Raw genomic sequence first — 23,104 nt, forward strand, 5'->3', positions numbered from 1 at the left:
AAACACGATTGCATTGCATTATATGAATGACATTCTTCAGCTCTTCAGCATCATGGGGTAATCTCTGGAATGGTATCGTGTGATTGGAGCATTTTAGATTACGTAGGCCTACCAGAGCCCGCCGGGGGTGGGATAGATACATGTTCCATCCATGAGCATACGGGGTAGGCTACCGGATTAGTTTTACATTTTATTTATTTTTTAGAAATAATTTGCTCCCGCTAAATAATGTCTATTCAAGAAGTTCAGATTTCCCCATCTGTCCCCCTCGTATTCACATAGCTCACACACCATCCCACCTGACATTATGCTGACTCCTTTTACCTTTCACCAGTTTTTGAAATATTTGTGATCCAGAGGGTCTTGATGATGGCGATATAGTCGCTGCTAATAAACGATATAAAATCTACGTTTATTCCGACTATAACGATGTATATAACGAACTGAATGGTCTCTAAAATAACGCACATTGAAACCAACTATTTCAAGACCTACATATAGTACCTCCAAAGCGTGAAAGTTACCTGCAAATAGGTAAGGAATAGGAATGTGGATATTTTCTGTGAGCAGTAATGTTACGGGGTAGGCTACTAAAGGTGTGTGGACACAGGTGTCGTGCAGGACAAAGGCGGTAGCAGTGGCGGAATAAGACGGTTAGGGACCCTAGGCTACTCCTTTGTGTGAGCCTCCCCCTCCCCAAAATACACAACTCACGAGCACCCTGCACACACACACCACTCATAATGCTTTACCATAAAACACATTGTGCTTTAATAACATAATGCAAACAATAAAAAAAAGGATCAGTGCATTAAGGCCAGGGTAGGACCTAGGGGGGTGGGGGCCCCTGGACTTGAGTCATTGTTCGGGCCCCTACCTACACCAAAAATGATAAGCTACAACTACACCAACCAGAACCTATGACCAGAAACACACGTATTCCAATGGAGTATGTTATTGGCATAAAGCACATGAAGAAAAAGCAAGGCCGTTCTGTGAGGACAACAGAAACATATTAGGAGTAGGCTATACTTGAATAGCAAGTGGTCCCTCAGCAGAGAGAGAGAGAAAGAGAGAATGCCATGTCAAACCTTAATGGGTTCTTTCCTAGGGAAAGATTCATTTTTTAATATTCATAATATTTTTCCTTTAACATGAATCAATTAATTAAATTAAAGTAAAGTATACTGCCTTGAGCTGCTGGTCATCTTTTCTTTAACATGAACGAAAATTAAATTAAATTAAAGTGTACCTTTCTATTATCATACAATATTTCCTTGAGCATGTAAACTCTATAATCATACAGTTGTCTTTCTATTAGTTGTCTCTGTCATACTGAACTGTTTGTTATCATCCTGAACTATCTCTCTGTTGCTGTCCTGTTGTCTGTCTCTCTGTTACTGTCCTGTTGTCTGTCTCTAGCGACACCCGACCAACTGCTTCGTGGCTCTCACTCTCAACATTGGTCGTCGCAGCTGCATTATTTGAAGAAAAAAAAATTGAAATCTTGGGCAACTTAGCTATATTTAGTTCTTTTTTCATTTGTTCTTTTCGTTTTTTGGCCCCACTATTTATACTTCTGCGTCGAATTTACGCGTGGCTACGCCGTAGCCTACGCAAGGGCTCTCCCAATGTATACTTCTGCGTTGGTCGGTCTGCGTCATGTTGGTCGGTGTACTCATAGCGGCAAAATATGCATTGAAATTAAACTAAGATAATACGATGGTTATCATAATTTTTCAAATCTTTATTAATAAGTAATTACAGAAAAAGTAAATTACATTTCTGTCATGGCTTCCGCTTTTTGGCCTACTAGAGAGTCGGAATCATGTCGGAATCATGTGCTACCAAGCGGACCAATCACAGTGCTTACGGTCTGCGTAGGCACTGCCGCATGAGCCTACACGTCCGCTTCATTTTTGCAGCTTTCTCTTACGAATTTAGCTTAGGCTATGCGTAGCCTACGTCCTACGTGACTCAGTAACGTAAACTGGTGAGATGAGATGCGCGAGATTTCTTCTCTCGAATCAAACTATAGAATATAGAAAAACTGGATTCCGCGGGCATAAAGTTGCCTCAGGAATTAATTAAAACTGCCTCGCTGAGCCTGTGGGGGGGCCTCAGGATTTTTATTTTTATTTATTTTTTGTATCCAATGTTTGGTGGCCCCCTAGTGGTGGTGGCCCTAGGCTGCAGCCTAGGTAAACCTATGCTTTAATCCTCGCATGGGCGGTAGCCTAGGCAGGTTTGCAAAAAATAAAGTTTCTCTTTACTAGAGGAAAAACCTACGAGTCGCCTACGACCGTACTATAACACGAAAAAGAAAAGGATAGAAAACACAGGCGAATAATTCTCAGTACTTGACAACGTAACAAAGGCTTGATCGCGAATGTACCAATCAACGTAGGCCTACGTGGAATACCCCCCAGGGCGGTAGCCTATTCCATCAACCTCGCTAAAGGAAAATCCAGGTGTATTATGACAAATCTCGTGAGCCTTAAAATAAGGCTGGATTTTGAAAAGAAATCTCGCAGGATTTATCGAAATAAGCCTGGATTGTGCTTTAGCGACATTGATGGAATACCCCCTGGGCACAGAGAACATCTGAAAGAGAGAGTGGGGAAGTGGGGACACATATGTATTTATTATTTATACACATACAGTATATCGTGACGTGACAGGTGAATATGCAACGTATCTCATTCAAGGGGCTAAAATCAAAATGCAGGAAATGGAAATGGGGCTGGATTGGGAACTATTGTGTTTCAAATAATAAACACATGACACAATCGTAGCATCAACCTCAACGTTACTTTACTTGCATCTCGACTGACAGAACAAAGCCATACATCACAGATATCATCACTCAGGCATAACACCACAATACCCCCGGCCCCACAGCAGCATTTCAAACATGACATGTTGAGACAAAGTCCTCTAGGTGGCCAGGGCGTGAACGTATGCGAGCAGGCCGTAGTGCCCCCCCCCCCCCCCTGACCTGACCCCTATCTATCTTCTCCCTCCACCCCCACCCAGAGAGCTTTGGACTGTCTGGACATGAACACTTGAACACTTGATCTTTGCACTTCTTATATTTATATTATTTATGACTCTAACTATCTAACAACACTATGATGTTGGTTTGCACTGTCTTGTCCTGTCTTGCACCTGTCCTGCTGTAAACCGTGCTCCACTGTCCCAAACCAAATTCCTAACATGTTTACATGTCATGGCAATAAAGTCTTCTGATTCTGATTCTGATTCTCAACCTTTGGAATATTAAATATTAATGTTAAATATTTACCATGCTATCAATCATGTGGTGCGGGTATCCTCTTTGGTAAACATGACTATGATCTTGAGTTAATGGACACACAGTTCTTGTAGTTGTAGCTGTTCCCACTAGCTGTGGGTTGTGTAGGTGTACAGTACCTACAGTTGTGTAGGTGTACTGTACCTACAGTTGTGTAGGTGTACTGTACTTATGTTTGAATGGACAAACACAATATTGTTGCTTACTTGACTTTCTGATGTGGAGAATGACCTAGGTTTCACTTTTAATAAAACCTGACCCTTTATTATTATTATTATTATTATTATTATTTGATGTACCTATAATGTTACTGTATAAAGCAAAGGACTCACCAGGACTCAATCATTACATTGATTTTGTTTATGTGCCCACACAGCACACATTGGTAGGTCTGTGGGCCTGTTTTTGAGTGCTCATTTTGGTTGTAGCCAATTTGCATGATATGCTAAAAGAGGTATATTTTGCATGTTGGCCTCATGTATTCAAAGGTAAAGCATGTGTACTCATCGTTTAAATGCTTTACATTTGAATATTAACATTACACATTCAATAATCCAACTGATTAAACCCATGGGTGTACAGACAACAGGACAGTAACAGAGAGACAGACAACAGGACAGCAACCGAGAGACAGACAACAGGAGAGGAGAGCAACAGAGAGACAGACAACAGGACAGCAACAGAGAGACAGACAACAGGACAGCAACAGAGAGACAGACAACAGGACAGCAACAGAGAGACAGACAACAGGAGAGGAGAGCAACAGAGAGACAGACAACAGGACAGCAACAGAGAGACAGACAACAGGACAGCAACAGAGAGACAGACAACAGGACAGCAACAGAGAGACAGACAACAGGACAGCAACAGAGATAGTTCAGGATGATAACAAACAGTTCAGTATGACAGAGACAACTAATAGAAAGACAACTGTATGATTGTAGAGTTTACATGCTCAAGGAAATATTGTATGATAATAGAAAGGTACACTTTAATTTAATTTAATTTTCGTTCATGTTAAAGAAAAGATGACCAGCAGCTCAAGGCAGTATACTTTACTTTAATTTAATTAATTGATTCATGTTAAAGGAAAAATATTATGAATATAAAAAGAAAGAACCCATTAAGGTTTGACATGGCATTCTCTCTCTCTCTTTCTCTCTCTCTCTGCTGAGTATCAGGTGTGTTGATAATGCCATTGGAAATGCAAATGAATACATTTGAATTTCCTTTTTTTACGAATTAAGGCAATGTGCAGTGAAACAATTTAAGACCTGTTGAAAAGTCTGTTTCTTAACATAAAGGTCAATGATACTGTATATTTTAATATACAGTCATAGCTATATGAATATACAGTATAGGCCTACAGTACAGGTAATTATCATATGTTGCCATAGAATATCAGTTCTCAAAAAGTGGAACTAATACTGAAATTAATAATAGATGTAGATGTTCAGTCCTAAAAACATAAAAAATGTCTCCCAGGTATATCAAAATACCTCTGAATTTCATAGTGATGACTATGGCTATAGGCTATAGTTCCTTTCTCAGCGATATTATTCCTTATTATCAATACTTGCCGTTTTACTTAGGTTAGAAATAAACATGCTCACTGCTCAGGTGTCCTACATTTTGGCCACTAGATTTTAGTCTTAGTTAGTTTTGTGTCCTCCCTAACAAAATCAGTATTTCTAGTCTGAGAAGTACTTCACACTATTTGTGTTGCCAGCATTTGCAAAACATATTTTGCATGACTACCATCTAAAAGAAGTATATTTTGCATGTTGGGCTCATGTATTTAAAGGTAAATGGCTACAACCACAATCTATAATTCACCACATTCTAAACCCCTGGATATGTGAACGTGATATATAATATATATATATATATATATATATATATATATATATGAACATGAATACCTCAGAATGATGAATAGTCAGGATTCAGTACATGGATTGTACACACTGGAAACACCTTGAGACTGACCCTGGTGATGATGTGATGTGAAAAGAGGTATTGTACAGGTGTTCCTTAAGCTATGAGCAATATGCTGTAGCTGTAAACAGTTCAGCACTGCTCTTTGAGAAGAGCTGTGTTAAGACCCTGGTAACAGCAACCACCCAACAAGAGTCTAGTAATATGAAAAACAAGTTTGAAAAAAAGTTATTCACCTTAACATGGCAAGCTATGACATGCATGCTCAGCATGTGTGGGCAAAGTGACACTCTGAATGAATACATTTGAATTTCCTTTTTAAGAATCAAGGCAATGTGCAGTGAAACAAAAGTGAGACCTGTTGAAAAATCTCTGTTTCTGAACATAAATGTAGATGATACTGTATCTGTTAATATAGCCTACACGTCACACACACACACACACACACACACACACACACACACACACACACACACACACACACACACACAAAAAGTTTGGAAACGCTATTTCAGTCGATTCTTCCTCCCCTTTAATAATACCAATTAGTATTGTATTTTATATCGTTGGAAAGCCTGATTAGTCACCTTTACAACGAGGTACAACTTGTAAGGATCATGCATTCGTGGAATGAGTAACACAGCTAAACGTGTGGGTAGCGGCCCATTTCCCCCCCCCAAAATCACCTGCAATATTCTTCTGTTGGTATTCACTCTCGTTTTGAGCTTCAATTGCTGGCAGGTGTATGTCAGTCACAGTGTGACTGGCACCTGAATGGCACCTAATTGACAGGAATGATATTCTGGGGCCAGTGGCGATCCCATATCTCCCGAATCTGGGACCTAACTCCATCCTCCAGGATCACAACGCTCGCCCCCACAGAGCCAGGATCATCACAGAGCACCTCCAGTATTTGGGAGTGGAGAGGATGGAATGGCCTGCCGTGAGTCCAGACCTCAACCCAAATGAACAGTTGTGGGATCAGCTTGGGCGTGCTGTACGTGCCAGAGTGACCAGCGCAACCATGTTGGCTGACTTGCGGCAAATCCTGGTTAAGGAATAGGCTCGGTGCACGATCTCCACTACTTCCTGAAAGGCACCTTGCATGAACATATCCTGTCTCACTCTATTGGTTTAATTGATTAATCAGCTGTGCGGTAAACTGTTGGAACACACAGTGCACAGCTGATTAATCAATTAAACCAATAGAGTGAGACAGGATATGTTCATATATATATATATATATATATATATATATATATATATATATATATATATGAATATACAGTATAGACCTACAGTACAGGTACTTCTCATAAGTTGCCATACAATATCAGTTATAAAAAAGTGGAACTAAAACAAAACTAATACTGAAATTAATAATAGATGCGTGTAGTTGTTCTCCTTATAGGCTCAGTCCTAAAGACATCAAACATTCCAGTTCCAGCCGTTTTTAGGGGAGGTCGACATACCACCCTTATCTTTTCTGCGCCTTTACCAGCCAGAACAAAATATGATGTTGGGAGAAGACTTTGGTCAGAGCCAGAGGAGTGGCATAGGTGATCTTGATCAAGTAAGGACACGCAAAAGGCTGACAGTGACACACCTCAACCAACCAGAGACAGCAAAAGCGGCTTCACGAACGGTAAGACTGAACTTTCTGCCAAATGTTTCGTCTTTTATGGCTATTGGTCAAACATTGTATTAGAAATGATTATGATGTCATGTATATGTAATGTTATTACGAAATTGTATTTTCCTCTGTTTGGACACCTGAAACAAATACACTTAGATTGGCCCATCTGCATTTTAAGATCAAAATCAACTAGATGATTAGTATAGCTCACAATTATGTATTATAATAAGGCATTAAACTACATTACATTAAACGTAATTTTGCTTGGAAGATCGTTGAAATAAAGTACCTGCCTATTCTCTCATGGATAACAATTTCCTGAAGTATGCTTTAACTTTTGAAAATAGGGTGTGGTTTACTGCATTAGCATTATAAAATAGATCACAGACAACAATACTGCCAATACTGTAGATTAGTATGTTTTATGTTTTTGTTCTGTCATCTGCACTGCACAGCTCTGCCTCTTGATTTAAATCATAATTTTGATAATTTTCATTTTGACACTGTCAATGTCACACCATACCACTATGTTATTTCACATCATGTTATTCCTTCTACATTAAAAGGGAACAGTGACCATTTCTTTCTGGTAAAACAATGCTGTTACTGTCATGCCATGTTTCTAAACCCCTTTCACACATACCCAGGGTTTCCCAGTAGATTACATGGAATTTACCTGGTACAGTGTATGTGTGAACGTGACTGACCAGGGAAATTGTCTCAGGCAATAACATCATTCTGGTACAGGTTGATCTTAGTTTCATCTGTCCAAAGAATGCTCTTTATTAGTCATTTAGTAATTTACAGGGTACTATGTGTGAAAGGAGCTCAAAAAAATACTACTGTAATCCACTGATCTTTCAGTAAAGCTTTTTGAAGAGAATAACACAGAATAGACTTGACTCGTGCAGTAAACCACAGTACCTGTAGCCTGGTAAATGGTAAATGGACTGCACTTCTATAGCGCCTTATTCCAAAGCGCTTTACAATGGTCTCTCATTCACCCATTCACACACACATTCACCCACCAATGGTGGCAAGCTACCATGAAAGGTGCCGGCCCGCTCATTAGGAGCCACAGCCGCCCCAGCCTATTCAGAAGATATATTTGTATAGGGTAAACAAGTCAAGTCAAGAGTCAAGAGTCACTTTATTGTCCCATCACTGGGAAATTTGTATTGGGCTTGCACCCCACAGCAGCCAACAAAGAGCAACAGACAATACAGAATGTTAACACACAAACAGAAGGCAGCCCAGATTAAAACATGAGTGGAAATAAAACGATAAGCAAGATATGTTCACATTCATCTGGTGCAGTTTAAAAGTTTAACAGAAACGGGAATACAATTATTTTTAAATCTATTTAATCTAGCGCGGGGGACTCTGAACCTCCTCCCGGAGGGCAGCAGTTCATACTCTGCATGTAGGACATGGGAGGGATTCATGAGAATTCTATTAGCCTGCCTTAGAGTAGCCTGTTCAAAAATAGACTGCAGGGATGAGTGGTCTTTCACCCCTATGATTTTCCATGCAGTCTGTATCAGTCGGACCAGTTTGGACCTAAGTTGTACAGATAGGTTACCAAACCAAGATGTAATGCCGTATCTGATGAGACTCTCTAAGACAGACTGGTAGAAGAGTAGCATACATTTTTGGTCAACACCATGAACTCTAAGGCGGCGTAGGAAGTGTAGTCGTTGTTGTAATCTGCTACAAAGGCTGTCTACATGAGTGCTCCAGGTGAGTGAGTTGTCAATGAAAACCCCAAGATACTTGTAAGAGGCGACCTGAGAGATGGATTGTTTGTGGATGACCACAGGCCTGTGGTCCCCAACACCTCTGGGGTCGAACACCATCTCCTCAGTCTTCTTAACATTTAAAACCAGGCAGTTAATATCACACCAATTAACAAACCTCTGGATTTCGGAATAATAGTCAATAAGGTCGCTGTCCTTTTTAATTAAAGCAAGGATGGCAGTGTCATCCGAGAATTTTATGATGCGATTACTAGGGTAGGTGCTTCTGCACTCGTTTGTGTATAAAGTAAAGAGCACAGGGGAACTGACTATACCCTGTGGAGCACCAGTGCTTATGGTTCTGGGTTCCGAAAGAGTGCCATTAACACTGACCCGCTGTGTGCGGTTAGTTAAAAAGGAGTGATACCATTTTATAATGAGGGGGGGGGACATTAAGCCCATTTAACTTCTCAATTAAAAGGTGCGGCTGTATCGTGTTAAAAGCAGAACTGAAATCAACAAATAGGAGTCGGACATAGGAGGTAGGGTCCTCTAAGTGCTTAGATATGAAGTGCACCATGGCTGAGGTTGCATCATCTGTACCTGTATTACATCTATAAGCAAACTGAAAAGGATCCAGAGAGCAACTGACTGCATTTTTCACTTTACATATGATGAATTTTTCAAAACATTTCATTACAACAGAAGTCAAAGCGACTGGTCGCAGGTCATTATTTTCCTTGCAGCTAGCCTTGTTAGGAACAGGAATAATGATAGCGTCTTTCCAGATGGACGGAACAGTGTGAGAGTCCAGAGACTTCTGGAAGATAGGACACCAGGCCTCAGCCAGCTCCTCACTGCAGGACTTTAGCATGAGCCCAGAGATGCCATCCGGTCCAGAGGACTTCCTAGGGCGGGTGTTAGAGAACAGTCTCTGTACCTCGTGCTGCTCAATGGTGATACTTGCTTCCAACTCAGGCAGCGCCTGAAGAGCCACTGTTTGCTCCATCGAGAAGTCGGCAGTCTCAAACCTGGCATAAAAATGGTTAAGTTCATTGGCTTTTTCACCCTTGTTTAGGACACTAAGGCACCTTTTAGCTGGGGCCATGTTAGTCATATATTTCATGGAGTCCCATAGTTTTTTTGTGTTCATAGAAGAGCAGTGGGATTCAAATGTCTCTTTCTGTTTCCTCTTGGCCCCCCTTAATTTGTGATCCAGTTCTTTTTGGATGTTCCTCATGGCCAAAAGATCCTTATTCCTGAATGCAATTCTCTTCTGAACTATGCACTTTTTGATTTCCTTCGTGATATGGGATTTGTTGTTAGGGTACACAGTTATAGATTTCAGGGGTAACACGTTATCTCTGCAAAACGTTATATAATCTGTAATAGTGTCAGTAGCCTCTTCAAGGCCCAGACCGTGAAAGAGGTCCCAGTCGGTACAGGAAAAGCAGCCTTTTAGGGTTTCAATGCCATCATCATTCCAGACATGAACTGTTTTAACTTGGGGTTTGCTACTTTTAAGCAGAGATTTATACGTGGGAATTAGCTGGACAACATTGTGGTCGGAGTTACCTAACGGGGGTTTAGCCCTGGCAGTGTAGGCGTCCTTAACATTGCCATAACATTTATCAAGGATTCGTTCACCTCGCGTGTTACACTTAACATACTGTGTGAATCCAGGCAGCGCAGACTCAAGCTTACAGTGATTAAAGTCGCCGGCAATAAAACAAGGTGCTTCAGGAGTGCGTTTCAATTGTCTGTGCACACAGTCTGCTATCGCGCTGGCTGCTCTAGCTGCTCTAAACAACTTGCACTGCGTCCTTAAATCATAGATAATAATGCAAATAAACGGCACAATAGTTTCAAGTTTCAAGTTTATTGTTACGTCACATTACACAAGTGTAAGAGAGTAAGTTAAATTATTTGGCTTCGGTTCCTGACATTGCAGCACAAGGCAATAAGGCAATACGCATAACTCAAGATAATAAAAATGCACTTTGCACCGAATATAAAAAATGCACTTTGCACGATGAATAGTACGATATACACCTTGACTGACAGTAACTGATGTTTCTGAAATCTCCTCTCTATTGCAGATGGATCTGTTTGTGTCCATGATGCGTGTCATCCAGAAGAAGGCCCTTGCAACCTTTTTGATCTCTATATTTCTGCTGTACATCCTCATACACTCCTGGACCCCCAACGCCAAAGTCGATGTGCAGCACAGACAAGCAATGAAAAACCTTCTGGTGGAGAGGCTGCATGAGTCCCAACACAGTGATGATAACATTCCCTACCAACTGAAAGAAAGTGTGGCAGGGTGAGATACGAGTAATGGTGTTCCTCTCACTCAGTTGGAAACTGAGTTGAGTACTTTGTGACTGATTTTTTCCCCACCTGCCACGCCATGCCTCTCATGCTATCTTTCTCTCTCTGGCACAGACGTGTGGCACTGAATGGCTGTGTATGTGAGGGTGATAAAAGAAGCATCAACCTGCCATTTGCCCAGCTGCTGTTCCCCCGTGTCTGGGCCAAGAATCTTTATACTGCCTTCCAGGACACAGAGCTGGCAGTGGTGAAGAGTCTCAGGGCACAGGAGCACAACAGCTTCCGGAGAAGGTACATACTCTTACCATGGCCTGGGAATGTAAACATTGTGACCTTCCCCTCACTCTGTTGAGATCAAGTGAACGTACCCTTCTTTGCTTACTCTCTATTGACATGTACTTTATTGGTCTTTCTGGTTGGATTTCTGCTGATTAAGTATCCTCACTGTTTATCAGTGAGACATAGCGGCTGGACAGTGTGGTTTTATTGGCTGTCTACTCCCATGTGTTGGGTATAGGTCCCAGAGCCCTGCAGACCTGCTGGTTATTGCAGAGGCCAACAGTCCCTTGCAGTACCCCTCACAGGGCGTGCTGGTACGCCCCCTCAAGACTATCATTATTCCTGGTACGAGTGCACATGATAGCCATATTCCTCTTAGAATATTCAACAGGCAAATGCAAATCTATGGAGATTGTTTGAATTGTTCTGAATTAATTAATAATTTAAGGATAGATGACAAAGCAAATTTGTTTTCATTCTAACTTATGTAAAGAATCTAGACATCACTAAAGATGCCATTCTCTTCCCTAAGGGCTAGGTCTAAAAGAAAAGCCCAGACCCATTCACGTGGTAAGTTTTCCTACTGGTTTACAATAGTTTAATAGCATTTGTTTTAGAATATAGATTAATTGATTCATTTTTAACATTCACCTGTGATAGGTGACTCTAACTGCAAATCTGGGGACATTTGATGTAGCAGCCACCGTAGATGGAGTGTCTACCGAAGGAGAGGGAGAGATGCATATGACTCTGTCTAGTAGTCTCCTGTCCACCTTGAACAGACAGCTGCAGTTTGTTACCTACACAAACACACTGTTCCATCCCAGGACAGCTGATACATGTGAGTCAACGTGTAGGAGTGATGGTTGAGGAATAAGAGGAAAATGTGCGCTTGCCTGCCACAGCATGAGTACAACAATCCAAAGCACATTCCCACAAGACCATGGAATGGGTTGTCCTCCCTCTCTCTAAGCTATCAGCTTCATGGTATGCCACACAACTAGGGATGGGAATTGATAAGATCTTATTGACACCGATTCCATTGTCGATTCTGCTTAACTTAATTAATTATTGTGTGGAAAAAAGGTAGGCCTACACAGGTTTTATTATCTTGAGTATCTGAACATATGTTATAGATATGTTATATATATACTGTATTACAGATTAATTAATTCCATGTATAAACCAGATCATTACCTGTTTTGTTACACTCTCTAGAGTACCAATCAAGCCGCAACCATAACATAGTAAAAGTCAAAGTCAGCTTAATTGTCAATCCAATATATGTACAGACATACAGAGGGCTGAAATTGCGTTTCCCTCTCATCCACGGTGCATAGCAAACAAAAACAATAAATAACAATATAATACGACAAGATTAAAAATAACTATATGGAATGGAATGGAATGGACTTTATTTGTCATTGCTACAGTACAGTACAGGTACCAAACAATGACAGTGCAATAGTGGTAATTGGTTCAGTATAATAGAGTAAAGTGTCTGAAGTACGTAAATGTATGTATGTACAGGTATGCATGCATGTATGTATGTATGCATGAAATGAGATTGTACTTAGTCCGGAGTCAGTGGGGGCAGAGTACGGGGGGGGAGAGTTCAGCTTCCTGACAGCCTGGTGGATAAAGCTATCCCTCAGCCTGCTAGTCCTTGCCCGGAGGCTCCTCAGTCTTCTCCCTGAGGGCTGTATGGGATGTGTGGTGTCGCCTGCGATTCTTAGTGCTTTGCGGGTCAGGTGTGTGTTAAAAATGTCCTGGAGGGAAGGGAGGGGGGCTCCAACGATCTTCTCAGCTGCTCTCACTGTGCGCTGCAGTGTCTTTTGGCACGATGCCGTGCAACCACCATGCCACACAGTTATGCAGCTGGTCAGGATGCTCTCGATGGTGCCCCGGTAGAAGGAGCGCATGATGGGGGCTGGGGCTTTGGCTCTTCTCAGTTTGCGGAGGAAGTAGAGGCGTTGCTGGGCTTTCTTGGCCAGTGATGCGGTGTTAGTTTTCCAGGAGAGGTCCTAAGTGATGTGCACACCCAGGAATTTGGTGCTGCTCACTCTCTCCACAGCCGCACCATTGATGGTCAGTGGAGATTGGAGAATGCTGGGTGTGCGCTCTCCGGAAGTCGACAACAATCTCCTTTGTTTTCTCCACATTGAGAATGAGATTGTTGTCTCCGCACCATGTGGTCAGTTGGCTCACCTCGTCTCTGTAGCTGGACTCATCATTATTGTGGATGAGACCCACCACAGTTGTGTCATCCGCAAACTTGACGAAGACATTGGTGCTGTGCTTTGGTGTGCAGTCATGGGTCAGTAGGGTGAATAAGGGGCTGAGCACACATCCTTGGGGGGCCCCCGTGTTCAGGGTGATGGTGCTGGATGTGTTGCTGCCCGACCCGGACTGCCTGTGGTCTCTCAGTCAGGAAGTCCAACAGCCAATTGCACAGCAAGGTGTTCACTCCCAGCCGATCCAGTTTTTGTATAAGCTGCTGGAGGATGATTGTGTTAAATGCTGAGCTAAAGTCTATGAACAGCATCCTCACATGTGAGTTTTTGGTGTCCAGATGGGTGAGAGCTGAATGGAGGAGATTGCATCATTGGTGGACCTGTTGGCCTGATATGCAAACTGGTAAGGGTCCAGGGCGGGAGGGAGGATGGATTTGATGTGCTGCATGACTAACCGTTCGAAGCACTTCATAATGATGGGGGTCAGTGCAACAGGGCGGTAGTCATTGAAGCAGGATGGAGAAGCCTTCTTTGGTATCGGGATGATGGTGGTGTATTTGAAGCATGTGGGGACAGCAGCTTGGCTCAAGGAGGTGTTGAAGATGTCTGTGAGGACATCAGTGAGTTCCACTGCACAGTTCCATTGCACAGTCCTTCAACACACGGGCAACAAATTCCTCAGACATTTTTAGATTGGAATGTTAAGAAGCTTTGACAAAACGTCTTTGCAACGTGCAACTGTCGGCATCTATAAGAGAATTGATAACCTCGGAGGCATACGACTCTGATGCATCAAAGAATTTGTTACCGGTTCTCAACTGGAACCGGGTCTCGATTCCCATCCCTATACACAACAATTAGAAATAAAAAGTGAATGTATAGCTAGTGAACCCAAGCACAGCACACAGAGTCAGGACACATATGTAAAAGTATGGGATTTTAATAATGAATAATCAGGTAAGATCCTAATAATAATCGGCCAGATACTCCGTCGTCACCACCTTAACTACCACTGCTACGCCTACAACACCCAAATCTACCTTAGCTCCACCCCATCCTCTCCACTCCCCCCTAGTCCCTCATCAACTGCCTGCTCGAAATAAAAACCTGGATGACATCAAACCTTCTCAAACTCAACACCAAGAAAACAGAGCTCATGGTTGTGGCACCCAAGGCGCTGCTCCGGAAGGTTGGGGACTTCATCCTCGAGGTCGACGGCTGCTCCATCTCCCCATCCTCCGAAGTCCGAAACCTGGGCATCATCCTGGACTCCACCCTCTCCTTCCACTCCCACATAAAATCCATCACAAAATCCGCCTTTTTCCACCTCAAAAACATCGGAAGATTACGCCCCTCCCTCACTGACTCCGTTGCCGAAACCCTCATCCACGCCTTCGTCACCTCCTGTCTGGACTACTGTAATGGAGTCCTGTTCGGGTTCCCAACAAAGCCCTGGACAGGCTCCAGTACGTGCAGAACTCAGCTGCCAGGGTCCTCACCCACACCAAGCCCTGGCAGCACATCACCCCCACCCTCATTCACCTCCACTGGCTTCCGGTCAAGTCCCGCATCACCTACAAAATCCTCCTCCTCACCTACAAATCCCTCCACGCCTGCGCCCCCCAGTACCTAACTGACCTCCTCCCCCAGCATACCCCTTCCCGGAACCTGCGGTCCGCTGACATGGGCCTGCTGTCCACCCCCCGCACCAACCTACGGACCTTTGGGGACAGAGCCTTCAGCGTGGACGCACCTACCCTCTGGAACTCCCTCCCCACAGTGATCCGCAACGCCCCATCACCCTGGACTCCTTCAAACTAGCCCTCAAAGATGGAGACTAACGGTCTGGCGATGAGTGAATGAGAAACCACAGTTTAAATGCAGGAAGATGATGAAGGTGGGTAGACTGAACATACACAAAGGGTTTGTTTCAAATAACCAGTGTGAAGATGATGGTGGATAGGGAACCAGAGCCTGGCCATGCCCACACACAACACAGACAGACACACATACTTGCATACATGCAGTTATGACATGAAAACATCAGAATCAGAATCAGAAGACTTTTATTGCCATGACATGTAAACATGTTAGGAATTTGGTTTGGAACAATGGAGCACGGTTTACAGCAGGACAGGTGCAAGACAGTACAAGACAGTGCAAACCAACATCAAAGTGCAAGAGTCATAATTGATATAAATATAAAGTGCAGAGATCAAGTGTTCAAGTGTTCATATCCAGACAGTCCAAAGCTCTCTGGGTGGGGGTGGAGGGCGGGTAGATAGATAGGGGTCAGGTCAGGGGGGGGGGGGGGCAGCGGCATTTAGGAGCCGGATGGCTGTGGGGGAAAAGCTGTTTGTATGTCGGGCCTTCACAGTTTTTAGGGACCGCACCCTCCTGCCTGAGGGGAGCGGGGCGAAGAGACCGTGTCCTGGGTGTGCGGGGTCAGCCATGATCTTCCTGGCCCTCCCCAAAGCCCTACTTTTAAACAGGGCCTCAAGGGGGGGCAAAGGGCAGCCAATCACGCACTGTTGTCAGAGTTGGAAGGAGACATTCCTAAAATAAGTAGCCCTGGATACATTTAAGGCAAATGAAATGTTCATTATTTACAGAGTTAAGTCCAATTGAGATAGAACTCAACAGGGTTAGGGTTGGTGCAACACCCTATGTGGCTATGAGCAGCTATCAAGTCGGAAAATACATATGAAAACAAAGGAACATATCACCTATAATAAAATAAAGTGCCAAGATTCTTGTATGAGGGGACTGTCTCAGTTTGGGAACTGTCTGAGGTGCAGATCTCTGATCTCATCTAAAAAGTAAACACCATGGATAGACACCTGAGGAATTCCTATTGCCACCTGAAGAACAATACACCTAAGGAACTCTTGTATTGTAGCCTAACCAATATTGGTATTAACTTTGGTCATCAACATACTGTAATTATACAGTGTTCACTGGGTTCTACAAGAGATAATATGAAACCAGCTATTTCAGAGCCTAAATCAATATTAACAGCCTATTAATAAAAAATGCTATCAGCTGTAACAAAGGTTTAGTTTATATGGATTAGTGATGTGCTCAGCAAGCCTACAGTATATTCCCTTAGTTGAGCATTAACACATGGGTATTGCAAGACCGTAGCATGTACAGAGAGCTTGGAAATAGGACAATAATGTGTTGTGAACAGAGGGATCCCCAAATACAAGTAGAACGCTTTCCTTACTAAAAAGTACACATTTTCAAAAAGATAGACTTAAGAATGTGATTTAAGGTTTAAGCTGTCTGATATGCTACAAACCTTCAAATACAGGGGTCGAAAGCTTCAGGTAGCTGATATCTTATCAATTACAGACCTCACCAACAGAAGTACTTACAAATCTAAAGTGTCATGACGAACAGCAGTAGATTTGACACAAGAAATGGGACAGTAATTTCCACTGTCAAAAGGGGACCCTGTGGCTAGAAAATGTTGTGTCAAAGATTCATCAGTTATTAGCTAAGAGAACATTGCAATTTGTTGTGCAAAAGGGAACTACGGTGAGTTAGTGGGAAGTGGGATCAAATGTCTTTCTCTGTTCTCCATTCCAGTGCAGTTTGAGACTGATGGACACAAGTCAGTTTTCACCATTAAGGTCGGACATGGTGTCACCCCAAAGCTCTATAACCCAGGCGTTGGAGCCAGAGGAGGTACTGTTATGGAGGTTTATTTTCTGTTGTTGCAATGCTGTTAGTGGAATGTACTCTCTATTTGGAGACTTTGGACTCCCTAGTTTGCATGTCAGGATTCAAATATTGTAGTATATGTTTGGCTCACACACAGGCACAGAAACCAGATATCCTGTATAGAATATATAAGCTGTATATGTCACCTTTGTTATAAGGTTCCTCCTGACTGTGGGGGTATTTATGGCCTTTGTTGGAAAGCCAAATGGTTAAGACAAAATGGAACCTGAAGTGAGTGACTGTATTATAAAATGGCTCCTATGATCTGTGACCTGCCCCCTGACTTTAGGCCAGAGTGACATCACAGGTGACTGCCCCATTTTCACACTCAGGTCACCAACTACAGTAAAGGTGATAGGCTATTGTTTGCAACTGTATTTACATATCATTGTTTATAAATAAGGGAGTGGGCCCGAGGGGACTCTCTCTCTCTCTCTTGATCATCAGCAGCCTCTCTGCTCCCAGCAACCACCAGCAGCCAACTCTCATATGTTGTAAACCTGTACTCTGTTTAAATAAATCGTCTTAAACTGCTCAGAATTATATTCTTCATTTATTATCCAACAAGTAACTTAATAGACAACAATATCACTGCTGAAAATTATCATACTTAAATGATAATCTGAGCAAATATGAATAACTGAATATGAATTTGTCTTTCCTCTTTTCCTAGAATACAACATAAGTACCCTTGTCACAATAGCTACCAAGACTTTTCTGCGGTATGACAAACTGCAGAATCTGATTGACAGCATACGACAGTACTACCCCAACGTAACCATAGTGATCGCAGATGACAGTGAGCACCCCAAACCAGTGACTGGACCCCATATAGAACATTACATCATGCCTTTTGGAAAGGTGCGGCAGCTTGGCATGGGAAGCCAGCTTCATGTTGTGGAAGCATACTGTTATAATTTGATATAACTCTAAACAAAGTTTTAGGCATGCATGATGCCACATGTCTTATAATGTTACCTGGAGTAACTGACCTATGAAGACATGAGTGTCGTGTATCTGTTCCACGTCTTCGTTCTCTCGTCCTCCAGGGTTGGTTTGCAGGCAGAAATCTGGCAGTCTCCCAGGTGACCACCAAATATGTGCTGTGGGTGGACGATGACTTCATCTTTACGTCCAACACCAAGCTGGAGAAGCTAGTGGACGTTTTGGAGAAAACCACCTTGGACCTGGTGAGCACCTCAAGTTTCAAGTTTTTATTGTTATGTCAAATGGGACAAGTAGCCGTGGCAAATGTTGCTATAATAATAAATAATAAATATACAGTATATGGACAATAACAATAAGTGTTGCTTAAATACTGAAAGCACACTTAAATATAAATAGTGCTGCTTGCTACAGCAAGCACACTAAAAATAAATAGTTCAAGTAGTAAAGTGGCTGTGAGCTTAATGTGTACGTAGTCCATATACATGGGGCGTGCTTGTGGATGATAGTCAATTATCTACAGTAGGCTTGTTCAGGCCTGATCTCCTGGGGGAAGTAGCTGTTGGTTAGCCTCTGAGTTTTGGCCCTGAGGTGAAAGAGGCACTGCTGCAAACAACAAAGAATGTGATATTCTGCCAAGTGATTGTCATACCATTGTTTTGACACTTATATCTTCATCAGCTCTCTATACAGCTCTCTATCAGAGCTTCTCTGATCCCTGAGATTGATTACAAACCACAACTATTAATACAATCTTCAAATTGTATGCAAAAGCATACAATCAAGGCACTCATCAACATTGCTCTGATGTCATGGTAATCAATTACATTCACTTGAGAGTAAAGTGTGTCATAAAGTTGCATGGAGGCACTAGTGGTATAGTAGTACACAGATTTTCACTTTTCAGTTCAAGAGGAAATAGCTTCATTCAATCATTGTATAAACAAACCATTATCTTCATTTGAAACATCTGTGCCAAACAGGTTTTACTTCTCTGAGAAATGTTCCTTCCCCCATAAGAATTCTTACAATTCTTCAATTGAATGGGAAGGTGTGTCCAAACTTTTGACTGGTACTGTATATCCTGTAGCAATTTTAAATAGCGTCCTATGGTGCACAAAAGGGGAAATGAATGTGCATATTAGTGTCAACTGTTGAACAGCAAAAGAAAATCTATACAAAATAAAAATAAATAAATGAATAAATAAAGTAATAAATAATTTTTGGAGACCGAAAGCTCGCAATAAACATCGTTTAACATACTCTTCAGCTGCAGGCAGTACTTATTATGAATTTAGTAGGCAGTATGCAGTAGCCTATATACTCATTGAGTATGCAGTATGCAGTATGGTAGTATGCCATTTCGAACACAGCCATAATCTGATGACCAAAACCACCAAATAGGGCTGTAAAAAAAGTATTGTGCCTCGCACGACCAAAAATAAGAAGGTCAAAGGAAGTCAATTTAAGGTTTAAGGTGACCACCCAAGGTCACCACCCAATACTCAGTTATTTGAAAAAGGTCACAATGTGTTTTTTACTATAAAGGAAGTCACAGCACGCTTTACCAAAGATATTTGGAGGAAGTATAGATGTGATTCTTATAATGACTGTAGATGATTCACTTACTTTACACAAATGCACTGGTAGTCTTTTTCCTTTTCACTCAGAGCAGCAGTTGGGTTTTTTCCCCTCTGTGTATCCGCCCACTCAATCTGTGGCATTGTGTATGTAACCACAGGTGGGTGGTGCAGTGAGAGAAGTGACAGGATACACTGCCACCTACCGCCACACCATCTCTGTGGAGGAGGGGGACGAGGAGGGGGATTGCTTGCACACAAGGAGGGGCCACTATCACACCATCGAGGGCTTTCCCAACTGTGTGGTGGCTGATGGAGTGATCAACTTCTTCCTGGGGCGGACAGACAAGGTGCAGCAGGTCGGCTTTGACCCCCGATTGTCACGAGTAGCTCATCTAGGTGAGTATTTCACCCATGGCACAAGTTGTCTCATGGGGAAAATTGTTGTTTTGAAAAAAATCATAGAACTGGCATAGACCCTCAGAACACCAAAGCTGAATTCTAATTCAATGGTGTATCCTCTCCCCAACCAAGCTGAGAAGTGATGCTGTCTGAGTGGTTCTCATCGCCTTCTGTCTCTTTAAATGATTAGTTGTTCTATAAAAAAAATATTTAAAAAAAGGTTGTCAGACATCTTTAAGTATATTCACAGCAATCAATTCTGACCCTCTAGAGTTCTTCGTCGACGGGCTCGGCTCCCTTCACGTCGGCTCCTGTGATGACGTCATCGTTAGCCACGCATCTAAGATCAAGTTGCCGTGGGGCAAGTCGGAGAGCGACAAGGCATATTCTAAATTCCGCTACTCCTCCCCCAATATTACCCAGTCCACAAATGTCTTATTCTACTTCAAGAACAGATTTCAATGCATGACTGGTAACTAGTGACATTGTTAGGCCTGGGCGTCCGGGGCTGTAGCCCCGAATGTTTTATGAATAGCCCCGGATCTCCGGAACCCCCCCGGTCGACAAAACTTGGGCTGGGCTAAGCCCCAATGTTTCAAGATCCTCTACTGGTAACTGTTACTGAACTATAACTACTATCAGATTTTGTTTACAAAGACATTGTTATTGCTTAAAACACGTAGGGACTGGAACTACCACATCCAAGGAACGGCACGGCTCGGATACAAATGCGGCCCGCTTCAGCCCTGTAGTGGAAAAGCGCCATTATACTGAATATCAGCACGGCTGTGATTCGGTCGTAATCACAGCCGTGCTGATATTCAGTCTAACACACTCCCTCTCGTGTGATATTGCTTAAATATAGTTAGAACATATTCAGAGGATAATATAATATAATAATAATAATATAAGTGGATAATATAAGTGGATATTACGACTGAGGAATTAGTAATTGCATATTTGTTCAAGTCCTAGACTTATTATTATGTTGTGTTCTGTTTCTGTATTCCATACTCCAGAGTGTTTACGCTGAATTGAGATCCTGCCATTTAACTTTTTGACCACAAGATGGAAACCAAAGACCAGACAAATTATAGAATTTATTTTTATTTTTATATGAACAGATTACTGGTATTTTTGTGCAATTCACCAATTATTGTTTAGAGTATGTATATTGGTGTTATTATTATAATATATATATTATTATTTTTTTACAGTAGTAGCAAGTAGCAAATGTAGAATGATGACTGTAGATTTCGGAAAGATTAAGAAGTAAAAGTAGAAAACCACATGTGTCATCACATGATATTAACATAAATATAATTGATTTTGTTTGAATAGAATTACAATCAGAGTAAGATTTGTGTTAATTTTAGCAACGTCAACATTTTAAATTAGGTCATGCAGCTCTCATAAACTGATCACTCCATGTTTGTACCTTTTTCTAATCATAAGTGTATATCTGAATACAGAATCTAATTTAGTTGGAATTGTTTTCATAATAGTATGTATGTTTATGAGAGAGATTACTGAGTGCTTGGTGCCTATTGTTACATTTTATCAATATTTCTATTCATTATTGTGTATTCATTATATAGGTAGCTTAGAATATGGTGGAATACTAGCAAAGAAGGCCCCAGGGTCACCTTACAGAAAACTGCCTTCCAAGAGAATCCTATCGATGTTTTGAGAACACATCTTAACACTCAGTGTCTCCAGCTAGCACCCAGTAGGCCTTATCTAAGGAGTAGGAGTCGTCAAGGTCCCTGACCCGTAGACTTGTGCTCAGCTAACGGTGCCTAGGCGGGAGGGCAGGTGAATTTGAAGGAGAACTGATCATTTATGGTCAACAACTGGTATATGTCTATGACTGTTCCACTATGTCAATTTGTTGAGTTGTGGATGGAGAGCGAGAAGAACCTGTATTCTACCTGTTTGCAATAAACTTTATATCCTGAAGAAACCAACTCAACCCGTGTTTAAAGTTCATCATTAGAACAAGGAGATAGTATTATGTGAGTGGAGGGTTGCTATTTCACATTGAAAAGTTGAAATGACACAACACAGCAACGACCAATCAGTGGTATTATTCAAAATGTGCAATTTAAACCAATAGATTGCAGAAGTGACTAGAATGAGTTGTGCAATACAATGATATTGTTTTGTTTATCTTTTTTTCATCTATTGTAAACTGTTCCAAAGGTACAGACATTGTATTGGCATGTACTATGTAACTGGTTAGATGCACTGTTGAATCTGATAGTGTATGATTTACTGTTCTATTCTTTGAATTATTTGTTTTCATTTTAAAATAATGGATTTGTATTGCATGAAGTTCTGACACTGTACAACCTTACCTGAGTGTGTGTTTGGTCTTGCTGCTGTAGACACATATAACTGTTAGAGGATTTTGTTGTGTAAATGTTTGGATGTGTGTGGTATTGAGGGCCGCTGGGGGTATACCGTAGCTGCCTTTATAAACACTTGGCCAGAGCCTTGTGTACCACACTTTAATGGATGTGGGCTACTTCCTGCCAATTAGTGAAATACTCCTTGAGCTTTAAAGGGAACACCCGAAGGGTGTACTGTCTAGAGGGTTCTTTGAAATATGCACTGAAAACAATTATAACTTGGGCATCCAACATCAAGCAAGCAAATAATTAGTTTTGCATTTTTTTGCCCTGTTTTTGAACTCGCATCACATACGACTTTATCAGGTTAAGGTAACATGATTATTACGATGAGGTGCACTGTACGCTGGTAGCAATGCCTAAGACTCTACCAGCAGAGGGCAGCAGGCTAGCAGGCTACACACATACTTCACATTCAGCTGTCACTGTTTGATGCTTCTTACTCAAGCCTACATATTATGAAGTGACTGGTAAAGGATAAATTACTTCAAAATATGCACACATTTACTGTAGGCCTAATTACTGTATTTAATATTGATATGCATTATTAATATAAATACATTGTGATTTTCC

The 23,104-nt window shown here is 41.8% G+C and overlaps 1 protein-coding gene across 1 annotated transcript; it reads left to right on the forward strand.

Annotated features, from left to right (window-relative positions):
- Positions 1-9,495: 9,495 nt before the first annotated feature.
- b4galnt1a (beta-1,4-N-acetyl-galactosaminyl transferase 1a) lies at positions 9,496-20,600 on the forward strand (the record flags this gene model as incomplete). Its single annotated transcript, XM_080534591.1, has 11 exons — positions 9,496-9,579; positions 10,723-10,946; positions 11,069-11,245; positions 11,472-11,584; positions 11,772-11,803; positions 11,894-12,074; positions 17,059-17,157; positions 17,867-18,054; positions 18,243-18,383; positions 19,880-20,117; positions 20,392-20,600. The coding sequence occupies 11 exons, from the start codon at positions 9,496-9,498 to the stop codon at positions 20,598-20,600; spliced, it is 1,686 nt and encodes a 561-aa protein (XP_080390717.1).
- Between the last annotated feature and the right edge of the window lie 2,504 nt (positions 20,601-23,104).

Source organism: Nansenia antarctica (genome assembly GCF_963989245.1).
Source record: "Nansenia antarctica genome assembly, chromosome: 6".
NCBI classification, from domain to species: domain Eukaryota; kingdom Metazoa; phylum Chordata; class Actinopteri; order Argentiniformes; family Microstomatidae; genus Nansenia; species Nansenia antarctica.